The following is a 24,143-nucleotide window of genomic DNA, read 5'->3' on the forward strand; positions in this document are numbered from 1 at the left end:
CGACGGGTGCTAAGCCGCACCCTGACGAACACGCTCTAGCTCACCGAGCAAAACTACGCCTCTTCGAGGTACTGGGATGTTGGCCGCCCTCCCTGGAGAACTTCTGCTCCTTTCTTCACTTTGACCACGGAAGTAAACAGGGGGTGAGGCACATTCACCTGCACGTTCCTTCCGCACCATGAAGGTGGCCAGTCAGGAAGCCCCGAGTCCTGAACTTTAACGGCTGACCAGGACCAGATGAGGCTAAAGATTTGGGCTCCTCATAAGACACATGAAAACACTGGTATGGAAGGCAGAGAATGGGACTCAAATCCAGAAATGTTCCATTTATTCACCAAAAAAGAGGGGAAATTAGGCCTTCTTGATCTATTTCCTCCAATCTCCCCAAACTCCCATTTTTCCAAAATAACACACTGAGAAATGTTTGTACAAAAACCACATATTATTCCCCCCTCACAAAATCGAGTGGCTGTATTACAGGAACGAAACCAGATGAAAGACATAAAAAGTCACCACTTATACTGAAACATAACAGTGTTAAGAATTCAGGTATTCTGTAGAATTATTACCAGCATAGTAAAAATATTTCCACCTGGATCTTTTAAATCTGAAAATGATCACATTAAAGACCTGAGGTTACTAGGGACCACAGTATGAACCAGAATTCCATTTTCCTTCTAAGACCCCAGTGGAAAGATTAAGTATTTGGAATGAGTTTCCTTTGGAAAACACTGGCAGGAAATAGGGAAAACCCTGGCCACTGTCAAAGGCACTGGGGTCTTTCTGGAGGCAAATGCATTGGAACTAAACTCCAATCGGAACAAGTTCATCTCCACTCCAAGAGTCCAAAACGAACACACGGAAGGAACAAGGTCTCCTTGGTTCCAGTACTCTGATGCTGACCAGGGCCACCTGGTTAGAGGCAACACCTGAGGGTTTGAAAGGCAAATCTTAACTGTGGTTTTATTTTTTTGCTTTCTGATATTAAGGAAAAAAGTTCTAAGGTGTTTCACGAACACCTACCTATACCCTCTCATGTGTAAAGCTTTATAAAATACATAGAAAAGATATCCAAAAGATGTTCCACTTTGCATTCTAAATGAAACTGCCGCTTGAGAATGTGAAGAGGCCAGGTGCTTTGGAAATCAAGCTCCACCAAGAAGACCCTCTCCCCACCTACAGAAGTACGGGGGGAGAGAGGACAAGAAGACCAGAACTCTCAAGTCACTCGTCAGCAGGGGTAGAAATGGGCTCAAATTAAGGCATCTGTGTGGCTCTTCCTCTGAATGGCATTCTACTCTCTCAGCCTGAGCATCCCAACCCTCAAAGCATGATGCTCTGATTGCCAAGTGAGTTCCTTGATACCCCCAGTATCTCCTTGACAACCTTGAGACAGATGGAATGTGAGATCTCAGAAAGGGAAGGGAGAAGGTACGAGAGGCCAAGGATCTTGCCCCACTTCTCCAATCCCATCCCAAACCTAAAGTACCACTGAACCCTTCACCCCGGCTACTACAAGAGGTAGTGTGGGGACTTGCGTCCCAGCCATCCTAACCAAGTCCCACGAGCTAAAATGTTCGGCATTATCTACTTATATTTTTTCTTTTTTAAAGTTTTTTTTTTTTTTTTTTAAAGAGGGAGAGAAAGAATGCATATGAGCAGTGAATAGTGGGCTAGATTCACTGGGTGGCCCTTGCCCTAGACCGCCACAACTTTCCTGGCTCATCTCGAGGACTAAGGAATGCCTCCCCCGCAATCCCAGCCCTCAAAGTCACACTGCCTTCAGAAAAACAAAAACACCCACCCCTACTCCAATAAGCCATCTGCATAGAAAACCAGAACCAGGGGGCCTGGGGAAGGGGTGGATCCATTCTAATGCCTGTGCTCTCCCCTACCAGAGTGCTAAATGGGTGTGTTCTGCTGGGGGGGGGCGCTCACTAGGGACAAAACTCAGTGGTGTCCCTTTCCCCATCGCTTTTAACTTTGGTGCATCTATGGGTGGCAAAAGCCTCATGAAAATTCACAAACAGCACCATTCTTAGCTCAGATAAGCAGAAATAAGGTCACTTACAATGTCTTAAGGTGTGTCCCCTCTGGCTATACCCTCTGCCCACCACCATTTTTGGTTCCTATTACTTTAGAATGCTCTCCTTTAAAGCAATAATGACAAAAAAACAAACAAAAAGATGATTATAAAGCATTATCCATAGAAGCGTTAAGACAAAGCAAAAAACTGCAGAAGAGCAAAAATGTTAGAGACACAGAACACTCATGTCGATAGGACCTGCAGACAGACTGCCAGTATGCCCCACGCCAGGAGAGGGGGGACTCAGCTTACTTTCAGGATGGACCAGGGCACACTGTCACCAGAGGTTCCCCTGAGTGTTGGCTGAGGACCTAACACGAGGGGAGTCAGAGCATGGAGAGGGGTGGCAAGAGGAATGGAGAGATAGGATATGGGATGTGTGCTTGGGCCTGTGAGAAGAAAATCTTGAAACGCGAGGAAGCTGAGGAACGCGTCTTGTCATCTCCACTACAGCTCGTGGCGCTGGGCGTGGACGTCCCCTGCATCTGCCAGGCTAGGGTGCGGCCGAGGCAGGTGGGCCTGGAGCAGGAGGTGGAGGGACTCCATCTGCGGGCGGTGGTGGCGGCGGCGGCTGCTGCGGTGGAGGGGGATCTGCAAACACATCCAAGAGTAACTCGTCACTGCTGGAAGCAGGGGCTTGGGAAAGAGCCCGTTCGAAGTCGAACAACACAGGAAGTAATTTTCTCTATGGCAGGTAACCAGTGTGGTCCACAAGGCCTCATGGCCACCGTGGTGCACGCAGGTCCGGTCTGTTTGGACGTCCAGGTCATGGCTCACACTGCTTCCCCTGACCAGAGTGGGGGTGGTGGTGGTGGTGGGTGTCTCAATCTGTCCTGCCCTCCTTCAAGGCTCACCTCTTCCACAAGAATCACTCTAGCTCCTTTCAGAACTTAATTACATTTTGATTTTATTGTACTTTAATGGTTCTCTCTGCTAATTTTATTTCTTCAGTTAAATGATAAGCTCTTTCCTGGGCAAGTTGTCTTCCTTTGCTCAAGTGCCTAGCGTAGCTGCGCACAAAATATAGATTATCAACAACTTCTTGATGATTATCTGTGTCCGCCAGGGCCAGAGCACTCCCCTCGAGACAGCTGCTGACAAAGTGGACAGTCCTGGGAGGCCACAGAGCGCCTGAAATGCAGTCCTTGGATTTTGGGCCCAAACTAGGTCAGGTCCGGAAGGGAGCAATTAGCATGAGCTGTCTGGGGCTCTTTGCTATTTCTATTCAGCTGCTTTAGCATACAAAGGACCCCTAGAGATCGTTTAATCCAGGGTTTTAAAAACCTCTAGATTATGCCAGAAATGAAACATATAAAACAAATAATTAAGGTACAGCCCCGCTTTTCATCGATTCACCCAACTTCCCCCACGAGGTTTCTGCCAGACCTCTAGGGCTCTTCAAAGGGTCCAAAGCCCATTCATCTGACCCCTCGCAGCATCTTTCAGTGGAGAAAACCAAAAACCTGAGGAGGGGAAGAAAGCAGCCCACCCGCCAGGCCTGCCCAGGACCCCAGGGCCCCAGGGCCAAGGCGCAGCTCAGGATCCCTGAAACACTCATGTGTGGAAGGAAGCAGTGGGGGGTCAGCTGGGGGGAACCCTCCACTTTCTCAAGGTACTCCACTGAGGGCCCTTTAGGGTCATAAATCATGGGTGATTAGCAGGATATGACACACTAGTAAAGACCAATAATATCATCTCTGCAATGGGGAGGACAAACTGGTCACCTCTCTTGGTAGGCTGGCCCATTTGTATGTTGCCTGTAAGGTGGCAAGGCAAGCATTTTCTTGCCAAGGAGAAGAGGTACCTGCTATACTGCAACCTCTGATCGCTGCCTCAAGGGAGATCTTTCTTTTTTTCTCCTGTTATTGTGATTCTACACACCCAGCTAGACTCCCATCTTCCTTCTGTGCACCTAGCTCCTAGAGGTCCAGAGAGAAATGAGACACCTTCATCCGCATGGCCTACATCCTAGCCCTGGGCACTATCAGGGCACTACAGGGCACTCACGCTAGGCACTTCACCATCTCATGTAACTTCTGCCTACACTACTATCCAACTGTTCATTTCTCATTTTCTCTACTATAGCAACTGGAGGCCAGGGATTCTTATTTATCCCAGGTCTCTCTATCATGAATAGGAGGCTAACTCCTTGGCACATACGTGAATTTATAAATGAACCCAGGATCGCAGATGTGGCTGCATTTTGGGACTGTTCTCGCTCAGAAGGTCTACAGAAGTCAAGGGCGGGCCACAGCCTCTGAAGCGACTCTCTGGAGGCCAAGGCAGGGGCGATGCAAGGCTGTGCGGGAGGTACGACCTGGCTTCCTGCACACTGTCGGACACCGTTCGGCGGCACCTGGGCCTTCTCCGCTGAGCCCGCTGGGACCTTGTACCCTCCTCAGTGCTGCCCTGAATACTCTTCCCTTAGTCTAGGCAGCGACTCCGAATATGTGGCTCTGAGAAACTTAATTCTTATTCCTGCTTTAAACTGGTTCCTCTTCTTTTCTTTACATCTACCACTTTTGAACCCTGTGATCGATAAAAGGCTCTTGTAGGAAAAATCACCAGCAGCTCTGTGTTTACCGATATCCACACCGGACAGACTCACACAGGAGCCAGAGGGGTGTCATTCTCGCCTCCTCAGACGTCGGTGCCATGAGTACGGGCCACGTGAGCCTGATGACTGAAAGCACTTTGAATTTAGCACCTGTGCACCTGCCAATCATTGGTGCTGAAGAGCACTGAGCAAAATCTGACATTCCGGAACCCACTGTCACAGGTGGCACTGTCCATATGGACCTGCCACACCACGGAGAGAAACCCTCCCAGAGGGACACTGGGGTATACATCCCCCAGCATGGGACTTACACATGCCGTTAGGTGCCGTGAGGGTTACGCGGGGTCCTAAGACGTTCCCTGGCATCGGAGGCATACCAGGAGCGGCAGGGCCACTCCCAGGGGGGTGGATGTTGGCTGCCACGGTGGGAATCATTCGGCCTGGCATGGGCTGCCCAGGCATCATGGAACCTGGGCCTGGTATCTGACCTGTGGAGGGAGATTTAAAGTATTAAGGTAAGTGTACTAGGAAGGAAGGACCAACTCACTGCCCAAGACTAATATATACAGACAAATATCTAACCTACCCTCCAAAGAATCTGAAATATCACCAGAGCAATAATCTGCAATAATCTCTATGTCCAGTATGGACTGACTGATTGATGGTGGAGGGTAATGGGCAGGTCTGCAGCGTGAATGACTATCGTAAACCCTGGGATAGCCAGGTAGCTGTAAAAATAGCATCCTAAAAGAAAGCGTTCATTCTGGTTAGTTTGGGTGAACATTAGATTATCAAGTATCTTCCTGAGGACACAAAATGCCAAGCACAGACCACAGGGGATGGAGAGAAAAATTTGATTTTTATTTTATTTTTTAGGCGAGGCAACCCTTAGTTGACCTCACAGATCGCAAGGACCTTGTCAGCTTACAATCCCTTATTTTTTTATTTTTTAGCCTACAGCACCTGATCTTCCTAGGTGGTCTCCCATCCAAGTACTAACCAGGCCCCGACCCCGTTTAGCTTCTGAGATCAGACGGGATCGGGCTTATTCAGGGTAGCATGGCCGTGGACAAGAAGGATTTTAACAGCAAGTCAGTGCACAGTCCAAGGACCACAGCTCAGTCAACACTGAACTTCACAGGCTGTGAAATCACCACTGAAAAGGGATTATGATTGGAATCTCCAAGTCCTGGTCACAAAAAAGTCTCTCCCTCCACCCCTCACCATGAAGCACTGGCCCTGGAGAACCAGATGGGGTGTGGTGGGGGAGGGGGAAGAGAATGAGAAAGATGACTCCTTTATCTCTTCCTACTGTTTTGAAATCAATGATAGAAGCTAGGTACAAGAACAGTAAAATACTTCCTGCATTCAGTTTCTGAGCCCTCAGAACTTTCGGCAATTTTTTTTTCTGTAAAAGAGCTAGATAATAAATATTTGGACTTTGCAGGCCATGTGGTCTCTCACAAGTACTCGACTCTGCCATTGTAGCATGAAGGCAGGCAGAGATGACGTGTAACAAACAGGTGTGGTTGTGTCCCAACAAATCTTTATTTATGGACTCTGAAATGTGGACTTCACATAATTTTCACGTGACATCAACATTTTTCTTTTGAGTTTCCCCCAACTATTTAAACTGTAAAAACCATTTTTCGTCTATGGCCCAGCTCTGGTCTGCATGTTGGGGTTTGCCAATTCTGCTCCGGATATGATGATGGGTATTTATTAGTCTTCGAACTCTGGTTTGGCTGCTGGGCTTGGTTTTAAAGAACCACAAAGGAGAACAGTTTAACGGGCACAAACCAAGGTTGAAGCTGTTTCAAATAAGGGTAAATTATACTCTCTACAGAATGAGGTAAAAGAATCTATGTTGTTTCTTCTTTAAAATCTAGGGACTTTAGTTATCTCTGTAGGATCAACTGTACGGAACTATATACATCACCATCCCCCTTTCTAGACACGGCCCTGAGATAGCTGGAAATAAGAACGCTCAAGGTCCAATCTTGGCAAATTTGGGAGCTGGGATGGCTAACTGGCAATTAAAAAGAGAGCAGTACTGGAGATGACCCGAGTGAGGCCTTCTGCATCGCTGCTCAGAGAAAGGCCTGTCTTAAGACACACAAAACTTCAAGCTTCACACCAGCTATTTCCAGTCTGTTCCCTGACTCAGGATGCACGGAGCGGAGCCCTTCACTACAGGGGTGTCAATGAAGAGAACCCTACTGAGGTACGAGAGTCAGGGGTACAGGTGGTCCACTGCCTTTGGGGGACTAATTTTTGAGCATAATACGTCAACATTATGCCCCAGAATAAGCAGGACAGCAAGTCTTGGACTATCTGGGGCACCTTTCGGTGCTCTCCAATGCAAACACACAGGAGCCTGGCAGAGGGACCGCTGAGACCCACCCGTCGAGGGACAGCTGGGTGAAGCTGCCTCAGAAGAAGCGAGCGCAGGTACGGGGCCCGCTGCTGGCCTGACATCACCATCCCTCTTACAACCAAGCTTCGTTCATGGATGAGGTGCCAGGGCCTCGGCGCTAGGACAGATGAGGCAGTGTGGGAGCGCCTGTCAACCCAGGGAATGACGGATAAAAAGAACAAATGGCAAGTCCATTTTAAGCCACACAAAGGATAAGTGCACACGAACAGGTGGCAGGCACGTCAGGGAAAACTACGGAAGGAGCGAGCAAAAGAAACCCTCCAGTTAATCAAGATAAACTTAAGGGTGACTTGGGATTTTGGAGACTGTGCAAAGTGGAGGAGGGGGATTAGGGACAGGGTAACAACAGCAGGCTTCCCAAGCACACGGCCAAGCCTGAGAGAAGCGATCAGAAAGTAACATGAGTGTCGCTTCCCTGACGCCTGGGAGCTCCCAGGTACATGGAGCACCTCCCTCCTTGTCAGCCCCTCTGATGCAGCTGCGTCGTCTTATTACCCATCACCTGCATGTTCAAAGCAGAGTTCTCTGGATGAGTCACACCCCCAGGATGGTGTGGGGGACTCCAATGGTCAGGCTGCAGGGGACTAGGTCAGCAGTTCTGGAGAAGAGGAATGTGGGCCTGATTTCCCGTGATGGAAAGCTTTAAGAAGGGATGCAGGAGTCAGAGCCTGGAACAGAGGAAGTGAGCTTCCACGGAGGCAGGGGCTCCGAGAGGGCGGGGTGAGGCAGGCTGCGGGCATCCTGGGGATGGCGAAGAGAGCCAGGAGGAGGGGCGACTGCAGAGCCCTGGGAAAGGAGCCGGGCTTGGCACCTGACGGGGCGTGTGGAGTACAGTGGGATGGAGTGGAGAGAACAGAAAGGACTTCTGCTTTGGCAACACGAAATGCGGGACTGGCCGTCGTTGTAGCAGGACACGGAGATGGGGTGATGGGAAGGTAGAGACTTCTCCACGTTTCAAATGGGCAGTGGTTCCAACCATATTCTTCTAAGCATCAGGGCCGGACCCCTGCAAACTTGTTAAAGGGGCACCTTTGTCTTTCAGGAGACCCCTTGGTTGCCCTCCTCCCACTGTGCGTCACCTCCTCGGTCATTACTAAGTGCGATACTTAGGCCCCCACTCTACGTCTCTGCTCACGGTTCTCCAACGGCTCTCCAGGGAGATGGGAGAGAAGAGATACTTTTGTTGTTGTTGGAGGCTACTTTTAAGCCCAGACCTACAGAATTCTAACCTGGACACGGAAGAACACTGTTAATGGACTCGTGACAAATGGAAACCACGCACTAGAACAGGGAATACAGCTTGTGTCCGCCACTGGGCACAGGCCACCTCCTTTTACCCGTGCGATCCGGACAAGAGGACTTGAGCAAGTCAGGAAGAGCATTTTGTCCGCCCTTCTCAGGGCTCTCTCCAGAAAGCTGACGGTGGCGTAGAGAAGCATGCCTCTGGCCTCTGCGAACAAGCCAGAAGGGCACTGGGTAAGGGAGAAATGAACGAAGAGGAGGAGCACGCCAGGCGTGTGCTCCCCTAACTGGTCCGACACGCACCTGCGCAGTGCCAACCACTTCTGGTTTCAGCCCGACGACAGAGTTTTATACTTTGATGTCTCGAGCAAGGTGGGGACTGACCAGTCAGTAGCCACCCAACGTCCTCGTAAGGAAGGATGCAGATGCAGTCCACCAGACACTAAACACACGGCCTCACTCCCACGTCACCCAGTGCGGATGGGTGTCCTTGCACAAGTCATTTAGGGCGCCCTGAGACTGTACAGAGTGAAACTAAGTATCCGCCCACGTTCGCCACGCGGCTTTCTACATGATCGCAGGAGCTGTTTATCTGCTGCAGTGCCGTACTATGTCCTCGCGCCTCTAATACACTTCTGAGAGGAGCAGCAAATATTTTCAGCTTAGAAAAAGTTAAGAGACTTCTTTATGGTCACAGAAATTGTAGGAGGATCGGACCCAAGTCTTCTGACTCTAAATCCAATTCTCTTTTTACCGCATGATGCTGCGCTCAAGGGAAACAGTTCATGTGAAAAGGTTTAAAGTAACAGCCAGCATTAAAAAAAATCTTAAGGTGCATATTCTAATTCCAGGCATGGTTTTCTTCACTATATCACAGTAAAGACACTGCTCTGCTTCCTGCAATAAATAATTGTTTAATCCAACAAACACTCACTTTAGCACCTTGCAGGGGGCTGGACAGTGGCCCCCGGAGATACATTCACGTTCTAATGCCTGGAACCACCTTTGGAAAAAGGGTCTTTGCATATGTGCTTACGTAAGGATCTTGAGATGAGATCATCCTGAATTATCTCGGTGGGTCCTAAATCTAATGACAAATGTCCTTTAAGAGACACGTGGAAGAGACGACACGTGGAGGAGAGGAGAGAGGTGAAGATGGAGCAAAGGGGGATGTGGCCACAAGCCAAGGAACGCTGCCATACACCATAAGCTGAAAGAGGCAAGGGACAGACTCTTCTCTAGAGCCCCCGGAAGAAGCACGACCTTGCCAGAGATAGGACGTCTACCTCCTACAACCGTGAAAGAATTGTTATTTTAAGTCATCGAGTTTGTGAAAGGGGAGGACAAAGACTGAGGAACTTGCCCAATGTCACGAAGTGTGTAAGGAGGGAAACCCAGATCTGATCTGGGTGCCCTGGCTCCAGAGAAGGTCCTAGTAACTACAGTGCACCTATGGGTGAAGGTCGGGGCAGGGGGCCGGGAGTGGTGGTGATGGTGGTGGTCCATCCGTCTTCCAGTAGATTATAGAATGCAGAGTGTGCATCCCAGCAGAGAAACAATCTGGCAAAGAAGAGAATCGGTGACAGATGACACAGACCATGAGGTGACTCCCATCCTACACGGGCTGGGACCACCCTGCAGGCTCTTGTTGTCAGGCCCAGCAGCAGTGCTGTTCTCAAAGCCACCTCCTAAGTGGCGGGGGCCCATTTACCTATTTCCGTAGATCTTTATGGCAATAAGCTAGGATAGGGCAGCTTTAGGGTTTTCCAAGGCTATAAGGCCAACAGTTGAAAAAACACCTTTCTCTTGCTATAAATGACAAAGCTTTCTGAAAAACAAAGTTCTTCTGTCTTCTGTCACAAATAGGGCAACAAAGCCACTGGTATATGTATGCTCAAGGTAGAGGAGAGGACAATGGTTCCTTGGGAGAGGTGGCAGCAAAAAAGACTAGAGGAAAAATAGTTTACCTCTGCTTAAGGGACCTTTCACAGACAGACATTTCTCAGCAAAGCAAGGAGCACTAAGAGTGAGCGATGTTCCTGTGCCATCCAGAGGTTACTGCTGTCACATGCTATGTAACTCACAGTGCTGGTGTGCCCAGGGCAGTGGATTTACATAAATGACAGGGAGGAGACAAGATCCCTGATGTGGGCTGCCGTTTGCTAGGCAGTGGGCAGTGACACGTCTTACTGAACCCTCCAGGTCATTAGGAAGACTGCAGGATGGAAAGGGCCCAGCTTCAAGGTAAGGAAACAAAGTCTCAGAGAGGCTGTAATTTGGCCCAATGTCATAAGAACAAACACTGAGCTGAGATTCAAACTCAGGTCTGTCTGGCCCTGAGGCCCATTCTCTGAGAAGCTGACTTCTAAAGATCAATTTGAAATGGAGTAGAATTTAGGAGGACTGGGAGAAAACACCTTAATTTCTTGTAAAGCAACCCCTATTCTTTTGAAATCTAAACATCATTGTGGTTTTTCTCATGCCTGATATAGGTCTCATCACTTTTACACAGATGACCACGTCAGAAGGCATTTCTATTAATTCTTACTAAACATGAACAAGTCTGGCCCACACGAACCTGAAATATACAAGAGCAGGCCTTACGAAACAAAATAAGAAGTGTGTGTGCATGTATATTATTTTCCATTAAAAAAATTCCAGTATTTCCCTCTCTGGCAGAGAGGGAGGTAAGACAGAGAGCTGTGGCTTCAAAACAGCAGCATCAAAGCACAAACTGGTGGGAGTCTGACCTACATACGAGCTTAAAAAAAAAAAACCAAAAAACAAACCAGCAGGCATCGGAAGCCTAAAAAACGGAAAGATTTGCTAAAATTAGGTTTAGCCTAGTGGAAAAATCCCTCACACCCTCTCAGGTTTATTAGCTCTTTTACTAAAGTGTTCCGTCCACCACGCCTAACGGAATATTATTTAAGGGTTTAATTTCTGTTCTTTAGGATGGGAGAGCCAGGTGGGAAAAGAACGTGAGACCAGGAAGGGGAACCTCTGCATTTCCGATCTTGAGCACATTTCATTGCTCTGCTTCTAACTGTCCACAGCACGTGCTCTGGCTGAGTCCCCGGAGAACGGAAATAACACAATCGGGGCCTGCGAGGGAAAGCCGGGGCTCCCGAGCCTGCTCCTCCCGCAGCGGCTTCCGGGGGCGCCTGCCACAGTCGCTCTTTGTTGAGGACTGAGCCGGCACTGTTCTCTTTGTGAGGGTAACCTGCTACTCCGGAAAGTGGCTAGCAACCTTGCTGTCACGTGATGCGAGCAGGACCAGAGGCACCACAGATAAGAAGAACTTGGCTGACGTGATGAGCTATTCCTTCTCCGTTTCAGTGGGGCTGTGAGTCCAGTGTGGGCTGGGGAGTGCCGTCTGGTTGTAATTCTTTCCCGCCTGAGTACTATTCCCAAGGGTAGGGTTGTGTAAGTGGGTCTACCTTGGGGGCTTAGAAGCTAAGTGCCTATTGCCTTGGTTAAATTTCCTTGAACAACCAATATTTTACTAACGGATGCAAAATATCCTAGTTTTATAATTAAACCAGCATCTCTACCATGTCTGAGTTTTCATCAAATCAGATCAATTCCTACTTTGAATTTTTTGGCACTTCTAAAAATGCTATACTCTAATAAGGTATTTACACGAGGCTGTCCTTTCCCCTCTGCTTTTCACACACAGAGACACACGAGGCTTCCCCGGAGTCGGGGGCTCACGTGAGATCCGCGAGGCACACGCGAGCACTCCAGAGCCTCGGGGAGGGAACTTCCACAGCACGCCCGCACCAGATCTTTGTCATTTCCTTCTGCCTCAACCCACAGACAGGTAATCTTCCTTTAAATATGTGCCAAGGCCACTGGAAGACCGGCCGCCTGACTTTAAAGGAGACCCCAGCAGTCCGGGGCACCCTCCTTTCTCAAGTAAGCAGGATGATCAAGAGCACCTCAGGGAGCAGCAGATACTGCCCAGGCCACCCCGGTTCTTGGTCCCCACGTGCTGTCATACACCGCGGCCCGGGGGGTGGTCAAGTGGCACTGTGCCTGTACTCAAGGACTAGTTGCTGTTCTGACTGTCCACCCTGCACCACCTGGAATGGCAGCCCCACAGGGAGGACTAGTAAGGCTTTAATTTAGGGATCGCTCCATGAAATCACACAGTTTTGCAATTTAAATGAAAAGATGAAATGCAGTGCAGTGTATTTCATAAAGATCAGCAAAATCTAAGGGTGGTATAAAGATGGCTGCAGCCTCCTCAAGTTTCCATTTGCCAAATGTACACCAGAAATATTATACTACAGGTACTTCTTTGCCTTTTGGTTTGGTAGGAACAAGTAAACTTGGGATACTTCAGCAGGGAGAGGACAAAACCTACAAAGAGCTGGAGTTCCCAGGTGAGTTAGCAATAGGACCAAATAATAAAAGAGCCAAGGAAGAGAGAGACCGGCATACGGATAGTACTCTCTATACAAAATTGTAAGCATCTGAATGAGTTAATGGAGGGGGAGGAGGTGGGGGAGAGGGGACTGCAGCGGCAGAAACTAAATGGAATACACACAGGTGTCAGTTTATACCGGCCATCTTGGTGCTGGGCCCATGGGTGTGACAGCCTGGCTGATTCACAACACTGAACTGCTGGTTTAATGGGCTCTACCGCAAACTGACGGCCAGTTTTGTGGAGAAAAGATTATCCATCTACATAATCATATAAACTCTAAGAAATCAGAGAGCTGGACAAATTAAACACTCAGTGATGAATCTGTCTTGATCTTTTTCCCTCCCACCTCTCCAACCATTACCGGCTTCCTAAGGCTGATTTTTCCCCTTCTTTCACACACCATGACAAACACCGAAAGCTAGCCACGGGACCTGGATGATGATTCTCAGCTCTTGCATAAACGTTGTGGCCCGCCACCTCTTCCAGAACTTAGGAAACACTAGTTAGAAGGACCACACTCATACTTCCTCACCTGCCCTGATCGGAAAGGCCACGTTAGCTGATCTCTAGAACATGGTGCGGCGGACTCACCTGTTACAACCAGTCTTTTCTGAAATGATAATATTAAGGCAACTTTTAACTAATTAAGGGTTTAATTTATTCTTATTAATTTTACTCTGTAATATATCTGATTCAATTTTACATTCAAACCCAAAGCAGCCCCACAAAAGGGGCAATTAAGAAAAATGACTACTTGAGTTGCTGGAGCTTTCGCACACTGCTAGAGCGTAAACTGGCATGACCACTGAGGAAGAACCGTGGCAGCATCTACACGGTGAACAAGTACATGTATACCCTGTGACCCATTCTAGGTGTGCACCAAATTCCACTCCTGGGGGGGCACACAAACAGAAATGTGCACCTCTGCCCACCAAAGACCCGTGCATGCTCACAGCAGCACTTACTCTGTGATAACTGAAACTGTCCACAGGAGCACGGACTCAGAGACCGTGGCGGAGCCCCGTGGTGGAACACAGAGCGAACAGAAGGAACCACCACTCACAACGATGTGGCTGCATCGCACGTACACAGTGTGGAGTGAAAGACGTCAGACATACATAAAGCCCACTGGTGAGTCCACCCAGGTAACATTCAAGCCAGCCTGCTCGTCCGTGGGGTAGAAATCAGGACAGTGTTACCCTCGGGGGGGCAGGGGGCGGGCGGAGACTGGGAACGTGATGGCGCTCGTGGGCCCTGGCTACGCGCATATTCTCTCTGTTAAGTTTAAAACTTACCAAGACACATCAGTTATGATTTTGTATAGTTTTCCATATGTACGTTATATTTCAATAAAAAATTTTCAGAAAATACCTTGTCGCAGATTTTTAAAATATATTCCCATACACAGTGATTGTTTTCTTTACAAATTCACTCACACCTATTTCTTTGAGAAAGAAAATAGCAAAATGAGCTATTTCTAGTCTAAAGGCTATTTTTAGAACTCTTGTTTTTTGGCCTTGCCTTAGAGAACAGTCGTATCTGCGTCTGTCATGGGGGGCAGTGCTGGGATACTGCTTTGGGATAAGATGGAGCCCCATACGAACCCCGGCCCCACTATGCAGCCCTCAAGGCCGTGGCCATGCGTCCGTTCTTCAAGTGCAGTGAAGACGCTGAGAACGAAGTGGAACACGTGGGTAAAGGGCCTGATGTGCAAACATCTATTCTCACCAGGATGCAGTTTAGGTGAAAAGACAGAGCATGTCTCTCCCATCTTTTAGAAACTAAATGCAAGTGCTGGAGCTACTTAGAAGTTCTCCAGGAAGTTACTGCAGATGATGATGCTTCAACATCACCAAAAACCAAATATCAAGTCGCTACAGTGAACTTCCTCCTTAATATTTATTTATCCCAACAGTTTTAGGAACTAAATTTAAAAAATACCTACTGTTTTTTAAAAAGTCACTTTGTGATCTTCACTCTGGTAGGTATTTGTGTTTTTCTAAAGCTTAACTTGGAAGAAAATGAGCTCTCATACAGAGAATTTAAGGTCCGCACAAGCCGACAGAGAGGATGGAGGAACAGTATCCCGTGCTGTGAGCTGGCGGACTTCTTAAGAGCCACAACCACCACCTAGATCAAGTGGCAAGCCTGATGACAGCAGTAAATCCCGCAATTGCAATGTGTTTTGTGTGTATGTGTGCATGTGAAAACGCATGCTCCTCAAAGTCAACCCAGCCGTACTTTTGAGTAAAGCTAATAAAAACTAGTATCTGAAACAGGTTCTGAGGTTTGTGAATTAAAGACTCACGTTGATAGTACAAGTTGTCAGATCGTAGGATTTTCAGGTGTGACTCCAACATGCCTGGTTATTTCCACAAGGAGACTTACAAACTCTGTCTCTTGAGAAGATCAGGCCAATGACATTAGTCATGCTGAGACCTTCTCATGCTTCCAAGGGTCTCTCTCTATTTATCTCAGCTCGCCTCCACGTGCCTTGGCCAAAAAGTCTGTATCCCACACCAGGAAGCACAACTCCTGGCTTTTCTGGGCACTTGGCACATTATTAGAGAGTAATTATGAAAAGCTTACAGGATGACTTACTAGAGCACCACAATACACAGCACACACCCATACACACTGTCCTCTAAGATGGGAAGGGATATGGGGGGTGGAGAGAGAAAGCGGAAATTAAAGGTACATTTTAGTTTTAATGATGCCGAGCAGTTAAGATTGAAAAAATCCTGAGTTCAACTTTCAAGGTGGCTAAAATGTGGATAGCTGCCAACTTGAAAGGGCTCCCACGAGCTAAAGAGGACAACTTGAGCATCAAAAAGAATGACTGAAACACATAAACTATACAAAAAGTCACAATTTGAAAGCATACAGATACAACAGGAAAAAAAACCCCTTACTAGTCACCTTTGGAGAAGGAGGGGGCACGGTAGGTAGTAACTCTTTATTCAAATAACTCATAAATAAAGAGAAAGGATGATGCAGCATTTATCCAGCCTTTCCTATAAGGACTGATGTCCAGGATAACTAAACGACTTACGAAGGAAGGTTTTTTAAAATAACAGAATCACTGCTATAAAAATGCAAGAGAAATGTTAAGTAAATAAGCACAGAAGGAATAATAAATTTAGAAATCTCGCCATTTTGCAATGCCTGATGAAACAACTGATCTAGAAACCTTTCTCAATGGCAGGTAAAACCTTAGGTGACACATCTGATGGGGAACTCTGTAAGGGATGGTCAGACTAGCAAGACCAGAAGCACTGTCCAATCTCAATCACAAGAGGCAACCGACATTATAGGAAAATGCCTATCTCCCAGAAGTGAACCTGAACCTGAGAAAATATCCAGAGCAGCCCTCTGGCTTACAAGGGATGTGTGGGAGGGAGAAGAGGGGGCTGGCGCGCGCTCTGACACTGTACACCTTGAGTGTACAACTGGACAGCCACAGGGGAAAAAGCTCGGTTTCTTCAACGTGAATGGTGTTTAAAAAAGAAGAAAAGGGGTGGGGGGAGGGAATTGTCAACAGTAAAACAGATCTAAGAGAACTCTCAGCTGTAGGCCTTTTTGAATACTAATTCAAACAAATGACACATTCAAAGACATTTAACCAACAATATTAGGAACTAAGGTTACTTCTGTTGGGTGTAATCATAGTAGGTTATACTAAACAGGAAGATTTCCATTGTTTAGAGATACATTTTGAAGTCTCTCACCCCGATGGCCCAGCCTATCAGTGAGGAGGAACTGATAATTTATTGACAATTCTGAAGTTGTGCAACTGGTACTGGGGGATTATTACACTATTCTGTTTACAGTTGAATGGTTCCATAATAAAAAATTAAAAATGGCAGAAAAGTAATGTTGGAAGCTGGGTCATAAGAATTCACTGTACTATTCTTTTTCTGTGTATCTATCTTTAAAAATGTCTGTAAGTTCTTTTTAAAAAATATAGACTATCCAAGGATGAATTTTTAAGGAACTCTGGGATATGCTGCCCATTCAGAGGCCAACCTACCCACGGAAAAGCACCATGCCAAGAGGACTCTGGAAGGAGAACGTGGCAGGCATTACGTGGTGATGGCTATAAAATCGTATCTCACTTGCCTACGATTCCTGGATGACAAGACATTCTAAACAGTCCTAGTCAGAAATCGCCAATGGTATGGTCACCCCTCGGATGCCCGGTGCCACATGGATGGCCCAGCCTCATCTGTGAGCAAGCCTCCTCTCACCTGGCTGTGGGGGGTGAGGCGGCGGCATCTGGTGGTGCATCAGAGGGTAGGGAGGGGGCTGCTGATGGGGCATCATGCTGGGGTGCCCTGCTGCTCCCAGCGGTGCCAGCCCAGGTCCTGAGTGCTGGTGTGCCTGAGGTGGGTTCTGCCCATGCTGCTGCTGTTCCATTTGCTGGCGGGCTCGCAACTCCGCGTATTTCAGCTGTTCCATGTGGAAGTTCTGGCGTTCCGTAAGCAACTGCTGCCTCTGCTGTTCTAACTGTTAAGAAAAGGGGAAGAGACATGACACCAGGGAGGGTCTCAGGAATGGACGACACACAGGAAGGACATCTACCTGCTACCTGAATTCCCTCCAGCTCACCACAGTTACATAGCCACCCTGCAACAGCTACAGTGACAGGAAAGGTATTATTTCTTGAGTAGCGTGTTTCCATTTGGACATCTGTTACTGGGGGTGGAGGTCTTCTCTTTGTTAAGCCTAAGGTCTGCCTTTCCTTGTAACCTTCACCCACTCGGGACACATGTAACCCTCTCTGTTTGACAGGACTTTGGTTATTTAAAAAGTTCCCATGACTGCCTTAATCTTCCCCAGGTGAAACGAGCCCCTCTTGTCCTGTTAACAGTCCCTCAGATGCTAGTGTTTCAAGTTCACCCCACCCTCCCAGGTGCTCGCCTCTGGATGTGTTACTTTTGAGTTACTATTTTTGAATGTAACACCAGAGTTAAATCTTCTGGATGAGTAGATGTGGCCTTAGCTGCAGAGATATACTTTTTTTTATGTGGAACTTTGGCAGTGCCACTGTTAGCTTTCAAGTATCCAAAATTATACTAGGTAACGCAGTCACAGTATATTTTAGATGTCTAATTAAAAATTTACATGAATCTGGGTTTGAAGAATATAAGCATTTCAATATTCAAGATAAACCCAAATTAAAATACAGAGAAAAAACGTCGAATGTGCCAGGAAATTCAGAAACCATATGCTTGGGTAGTTCAGAGAATGGAGCCCACCTTAAATGCTATCAAAATTAACTCAGGACTCAATAAGAAAATCAACTTGAAAAAGAAGAAAAATAAAAATCCATATTTCTGGAAGTAAATAGTACAAAAATCATAAGGCGGGTTAATAGATCTATTTCTTTTCAGTAATGTTCCATCTCGCCATTTTCGATACCAAGATATGAGTCCCTGGGAGGCAAGTGTTAGAGCTGTGCTGTCCAATGAGCAGCCACCGCCACAAAAGGCTCCTGGGCACCTGAAATGTGGCTAATCTGACAGAAGATGTGGCGAAGTATAAAGTTCACACTGAATTTTGAAGACTTAGTAAGAAAAAAGTGAATTTTTCATACTGATTACATGTTGAAATATTTGTATACTGATTTTTTAATGAGGCTATCACTAGAAAATTTTAAATTACATATATGACTCACGTGATATTTCTGTTGGAAAGCACTATTCCAAGGCATTTAATAGGTTAAGAAAATGTAACATTTTAGCTTTCAGAAGCAGCCAGTTCTACAGATAAATACTACAAACTATCCTTAGCAAAAACCAGATGGAACATTCATGAGAATCAGCATAAGAATCTAGCCTGTCAGGAGAGGTGCTTGGAGTGAAGTCCCTGTGACCCAGAGAGAAGCATCACTGGTTACCAGGAGCAGCAACGAGGGAATGTCCATGGATGGATGGGACATGGCAAGACAGGCCATACTCAGCATGAGGACGCATGGGCAGGTGAGCGGGAGGGGAACTGGAGGGGAGAGATGGTAAGGCTTACGTCCTGGCTGTTGGTTAGCTGGCTTTCAGTCTCCCTAGGAAGGAGATCTGAAACAAACGATTAGGTGGGCGGCTGAGCATTACCAGGACGAGAGTGACAGGATGCCACCCGGTTCTAACAGGCCTGTGCGGCCTCTCGTTTTCCTAGGGAGGATGACCCCAAGAGGGGAAAGCCTGGCCTGGGTTAACTTTCTGTTTGCAGGATGAGAAAGGAGTTAGCTGCAAGATGTAAATGGCAAGAGACTCCTCTGGAAGCCTAGTTCTGCAAGAACACTAATCAGTGAGATAATGTCAGTAAGAGGCAGACTAATATGATAAAAAAGGGATTTAATGATTCTGACTCCAGGTTCTGGGTTTTGCTTCCTTCTAATTATTCTTTCTAGGAAATGTAGGACTTTGCTGAGGTCAGACTGAAGAGGCTGCCAGAAAAGAACCTCCTACCTGTGTTCTTGTTGAGCCACAAGTGGTATGGACCGCCTGGCTCAAGGCCTGTTTGCCTGCACTTACATAAGAACTACGGAATTTAGGTCAGAACCTGCTTTACAAAGAAGTTGCGCTTTTACTGGAGGGAGATTTTATGTCTCGTAAGGGAAATTTTAATCTCTGCATTTCCTAGCCCAGTGGTTTTTTACCAAACCAGCCTTTCTTAAGGAACTGATCTTACTACCAAAGTGTTAACCTTGGAGAAAACACATTGTCTCATTTTCCTTACCTACAAATGAACTAACTTTAATTATACTATTTTTTCATGAGCTTCATTTGTCATTTCAAAACATAGGAGGTAATGAAAAGAGAGTAATTAAAGAATTAAAAAGGGTAAGTGATTAAACAGACACACGCACAACCTGAAGGAGAACCCAATATAAGCTTAGGCTCCAGTGTGAAACGAACAGGTCCTGAGAGGTGAGAGCAGGGTACCAGTGGGCTCCGGAAGGGCGGTCCCTGCTCTGGGGCACACGCAGAAGAAGTATGGAACACCTGTCCTGTCGCGGACACCTTACTGTTATTGAATCCAGTTAAAGACTGCATTCACTTTTGTGGTAATGAGAAGAACGTGAACTGGGAATTTTTGAGGAGAGCTTTACGGTACTGAGCAAAATTTAAGCGTATTTAACCAATGACCCATTGAGTCTACATCTGGAAATCTATCCTAGAAAACTGTATGCTTGAGTGTATAATGACAGTTATTTAAAGTATTATTTTTCATGTACAGTTACACAGAGGGGAAAAAAGCAAGTTGCAACAAGATTTATAACATAATCCCAATTACATTTTTTAAAAACCACTCGTGTCCATGTACAAATGTTATACACACACTGAAAATGTTCTAGAAGACAACAAATTATTAAGTGATTATTCTTAGGAATGAAGTTGAGGGTAAGAGAGACTTCTTAATTTACTCTTAATTATATATTTCTGTAATCACAAAACAAAATGCTGGCTATGGCCATGCCACCCTGAACACACCTGATCCTGTCTGATCTCGGAAGCTAAGCAGGATCGGGCCTGGTTAGTACTTGGATGGGAGACCACCTAAGAAGACCAGGTTCCAATAACTAAAATGACAGTGTCAATTCCTCCCGTACATCAGGTGCGAGTGAATCTGTTCACTTTCTTTCATGGCTCCACTGTGGCTCTAGGGAACCCAGTTTCAAGCAAAGCTGCCTATGGCCCTGCTCTGAAGACACGTCCGCTGGCTGCATTCACACCCTGCCCTCCTCTTCCCCACCCTCCTCCACCGGGTATGAAACAGCGAGTCCAAGCAGAACCCGAGCACAACAGAGCACTCTTCTGCACCAGGACCCCAAACACAGACAGCTGCCAGTGCAGCTGAAGTTCACAGAGCTCTTCTCCCAATGTCATTTGCATAAAGCAGGGAAGAGGAGTGGGAAAGAGTAAAAGAAGGGGTGTGTGTGTGTGGGGGGGTGCTGCACAGAAACTCATCTACACTGCCAAGGACTGAAATATCAGCTGAGGCTTAAAGCCTCAACGACTTGGCCTCAGAACTGAAGCAGATAATCACACCTCTCTTTGGTGTCAGGGACCAGTCCTCAAAAAAAAAAAAAAAAAAAAAGTTCAAGCTACACACATCCATTCCTTCTTACACCTGTGGGAAAACAAGACACAACTGTATCTTGCTACCTCCCTGTGTGCTTCTGGTGGCAGAAACCCAAAGGTGATTGTGACTGATCACTCCATCCTTGTCACAGTGTGCTTGCTTCCTGAGGCCATCAACCTTTTCAATTCCAAACTAAACCTGCGACTGGGTACCGCTCTCTGAATCTCAGCTGAAACTACCCATAATACAACAGTGCTCGTCTAACAACAGATTCATACATAAGACAAGCAGCATCGAGATGCGTTACTACAAACAGGTAAACAAAATCAAACATAATTCTCCCGGAGCAGTGCAAAATCCCCTTTTTTGGCTTTTTATTCTCTCTTCCTTAATCTGTCAGAGTACAATGACTTCTGCTAAACCCGCATCCTATTAGCAACACCTTTAATCTACCCAGCTTGGCCGTCTCTTTTCACTTCACGCCATCCTGCTCCAAGCCAGTGTCATCTCGTGTGGATTACCTGAACAGCCTTCTCACCAGTGTTCCCTTTCTAACCTTGCCACTTTGTAATCTGTTCTCTATGACAGGCGGACAGACCGATCCCTGCTGAACTGTAAGGAACGCCAGGCAGGCCAGCCTTCCGCATTCACTCCACATTTTCACTGAATGCATATAACAGGCCCTGTAATTACTCTACATTTGAATCAAGAACAGGAAAAGCCTCTGGGTGGCTTACAGGGACTTCTGTGATTTGGTCACCATTATCTCTGACTTTATCCTCTTACCTCCTCCTACTTGTTTATGCTCCAGCCCACGCACCTACTCCTTAGTCCCCAAACATGTCAGTCACTATGCTGGCTGCTTCTAGTGCTAAGAAGCACTTGCCCAGCTGTCAAGTTTCTCAGTCAGGCCTACGTGGCTGACACCACTTACACTGAAATCCCTCCCTCGCCTCTCAGTCTCCACTCCCCAGCCTGTAACACGTACTTACGTATAGATACCCACATACGTGTGCATACGCATACACAGCACATAACATCTTCTAAAAATCTTCATTCATTATTTAAGCTCTACCAAGGCAAAGAGTTTTGTTGGGTTTTATTCACCACTGTATCCGCTAGACAAAGCAGCTCAATAAATATTTGCTGAACGAATAAACAAACTTAATTCATCACCTAGGCCACAGAAACCACCAGCTCTGGGCAGGCTGACTCTTCAGTCTCCTCAGTGATCACGCTGTTCTCTTCACATTTCTGGATTTGGTCCCTTTTTACAACTCAGACCAGCCCCTCCTCTACCAGGATGCTTTCCTTGATAATCTCAGCCAACCAAGGCCTCCCTTCCTCTTACAGCCCTATTACCCCAGAGTATCTGGTCTCTTTGTGTGTGAGTGTGTCATCCACCCTCTATCTTCCTTAAAGGCAGGGTCTGGGTTTCTTACAGCTCTGAGTTCCTACAATGTCTCTCTTTTCTGAAGGTGTGCAGTTTCTATACCCAGACAAAAGACTTTCAGAAATTCAGAGACCATTTAATTCTGAAGTTATAAACTAGATCAGCTCACAGATCTACTGTCATTGGCCTCAAAGTTGTTTTTAACCCAAATGGCAATGTTTTAGGCAGGCCTGGCCCCTCCAGTTCTCTCTAGGCGGGACCAGTCCCCAACAAAGCTTGAGTCTGAAACCCAATGACTGATGTGTGCTATCTGCCTGGCACTGAAGGCTGCTCAGATGAGGGGACCCTTCTGAGTTGTGAACCCAGTGCCAGCTCAGTATCCTCACTTTAAGTGGAATCAATACTATTATCATGTCATTCCCCTGACAGACCTTGTACATTCCATGACTGCCTTCCTCCTGTATCAGTACTTTATACGAGGGCTGTAACAATAGCTACTGAGCTCCAATTATAGCTATATTCAGAACATCTTCAAAAGATTAAAATTTTTATATCCTTATTCTTAATTACTAAATAATTAACACTCAAGAGAACATCCGATTTTAAGTCATTAGAAAATAAAAGAAATTTCACATTTGATGCTTGAGAATATAACGATTCTTAAGGAGCATATTATTAAAGTCAAAGATGTTTTAAATCTAAAGCTATATAAACAAAGCCAACTGTTTAACCCCAAAAAAGTATGCCCCGAAGCAATTGCTTGGTAAGTAAAAATGGGCAGGAGCACATCGAAAGTGAATTGAGGCCGTGAATTAGGCAGAAGAGCTCGAGGTGGTGAGTTAGAAGGCACTTAGCTGGCTCGATCACTTTCCAGTCTCAACTTTCTTGAGTCATAATAAAGGAATGATAAAACCTTGCATATCTGAGTCACCAGGTTAAAATGAGATAAAAATGGCTTGTTGCTTTATAAAGTGCTAGATAAAAACAGAGCTGAACAAATATAGGTTGGAGACCTGGCCCTGTCATTTGTGAACTATGTCATCTGGGTACAAAATGTGCCCTATCCAAGCCCCATTCTCTTCGTCTATAAGACAGGTTAACAAAGAAGTGACCTAACAGTCTCATCTAGCATCACTGCTCGATTCTTGTCCACGGAGATTCAAAGCAATTGATATTTTCTTGCTAATGACTTTCTCACATAGTTTTTGAGAGATTAAATGAGAAAATGTACATAAAGTGGTTTGGCACAGTGACTGGTCAAATATATGGTCATAAAGACAAACAAGGCTTGAAACTATTAAGAATGTACTATGTAGATGGTTGTTATTGGTTTGCATGAAGAGGCATATAATATTACTGCACGCTTACTATGTGTCCCAGGCACTGTGCCAGGCGCCTGCCACACTTCTCTTACTTAATCCTCACAGCAGCCCTGTGAGGACATCATCGGTACCAAACCAGTCATGGCTTTGCGTGCCCACAGGGAAGGACAGCACACTAGTGCTGGGGTGGAAAAATAGGTTATGTCTCAGCTGTGCACAAAACAAACATGAGACACTTTGAAGTTTGTAGGGCTCTGTTTGGTCAATGAGTGTGAGCCCCGACCTGACCCCACTGATCCTGCTTCCTAATGTTTACATCTTCCCCACTGAACCCTGTCTGACCCTGAACCGATCCTGGACTCAGGGCTGATCTGTGTGACCAAGTGAATATGGGAGAAGTGAAGGGACGTGACTTCTAAGTTCAGGTTATGAAAGACACTGTGCTAGGGAGTATAGTTAACGATGCTGTGATAACTACGTACGAAGCAGGCTGGGAACTAGGCTCATCAGGGGATCACTTCGTAAGTTATATACATGTCCGACCACTATACTGTACACCTTAAACTAATAAATGTATGTCAACTCTAACTGA

At 46.5% G+C, this 24,143-nt stretch overlaps 1 protein-coding gene and 2 pseudogenes across 1 annotated transcript in view; 1 reads left to right on the forward strand and 2 right to left on the reverse strand.

The window, feature by feature from the left end:
* Positions 1-311: 311 nt before the first annotated feature.
* Positions 312-24,143, reverse strand: part of SMARCC1 (SWI/SNF related BAF chromatin remodeling complex subunit C1) — a 125,971-nt gene continuing 102,139 nt past the window's right edge. Inside the window, exons 26-28 of the mRNA XM_039837617.1 lie at positions 17,002-17,260; positions 4,955-5,131; positions 312-2,677 (exon numbers count right to left, since the gene is read on the reverse strand). Coding sequence (XP_039693551.1) covers positions 2,580-2,677; positions 4,955-5,131; positions 17,002-17,260 — 534 coding nt within the window. The 3' untranslated portion in view covers positions 312-2,579. The remainder of the gene's footprint in view (positions 2,678-4,954; positions 5,132-17,001; positions 17,261-24,143) is intronic.
* On the reverse strand, positions 5,595-5,714 carry LOC120582492 (uncharacterized; annotated as a pseudogene).
* LOC120582522 (uncharacterized) lies at positions 20,217-20,336 on the forward strand (annotated as a pseudogene).

Source organism: Pteropus medius, unplaced genomic scaffold, assembly GCF_902729225.1.
Source record: "Pteropus medius unplaced genomic scaffold, Ma_sr-lr_union100, whole genome shotgun sequence".
NCBI lineage: Eukaryota > Metazoa > Chordata > Mammalia > Chiroptera > Pteropodidae > Pteropus > Pteropus medius.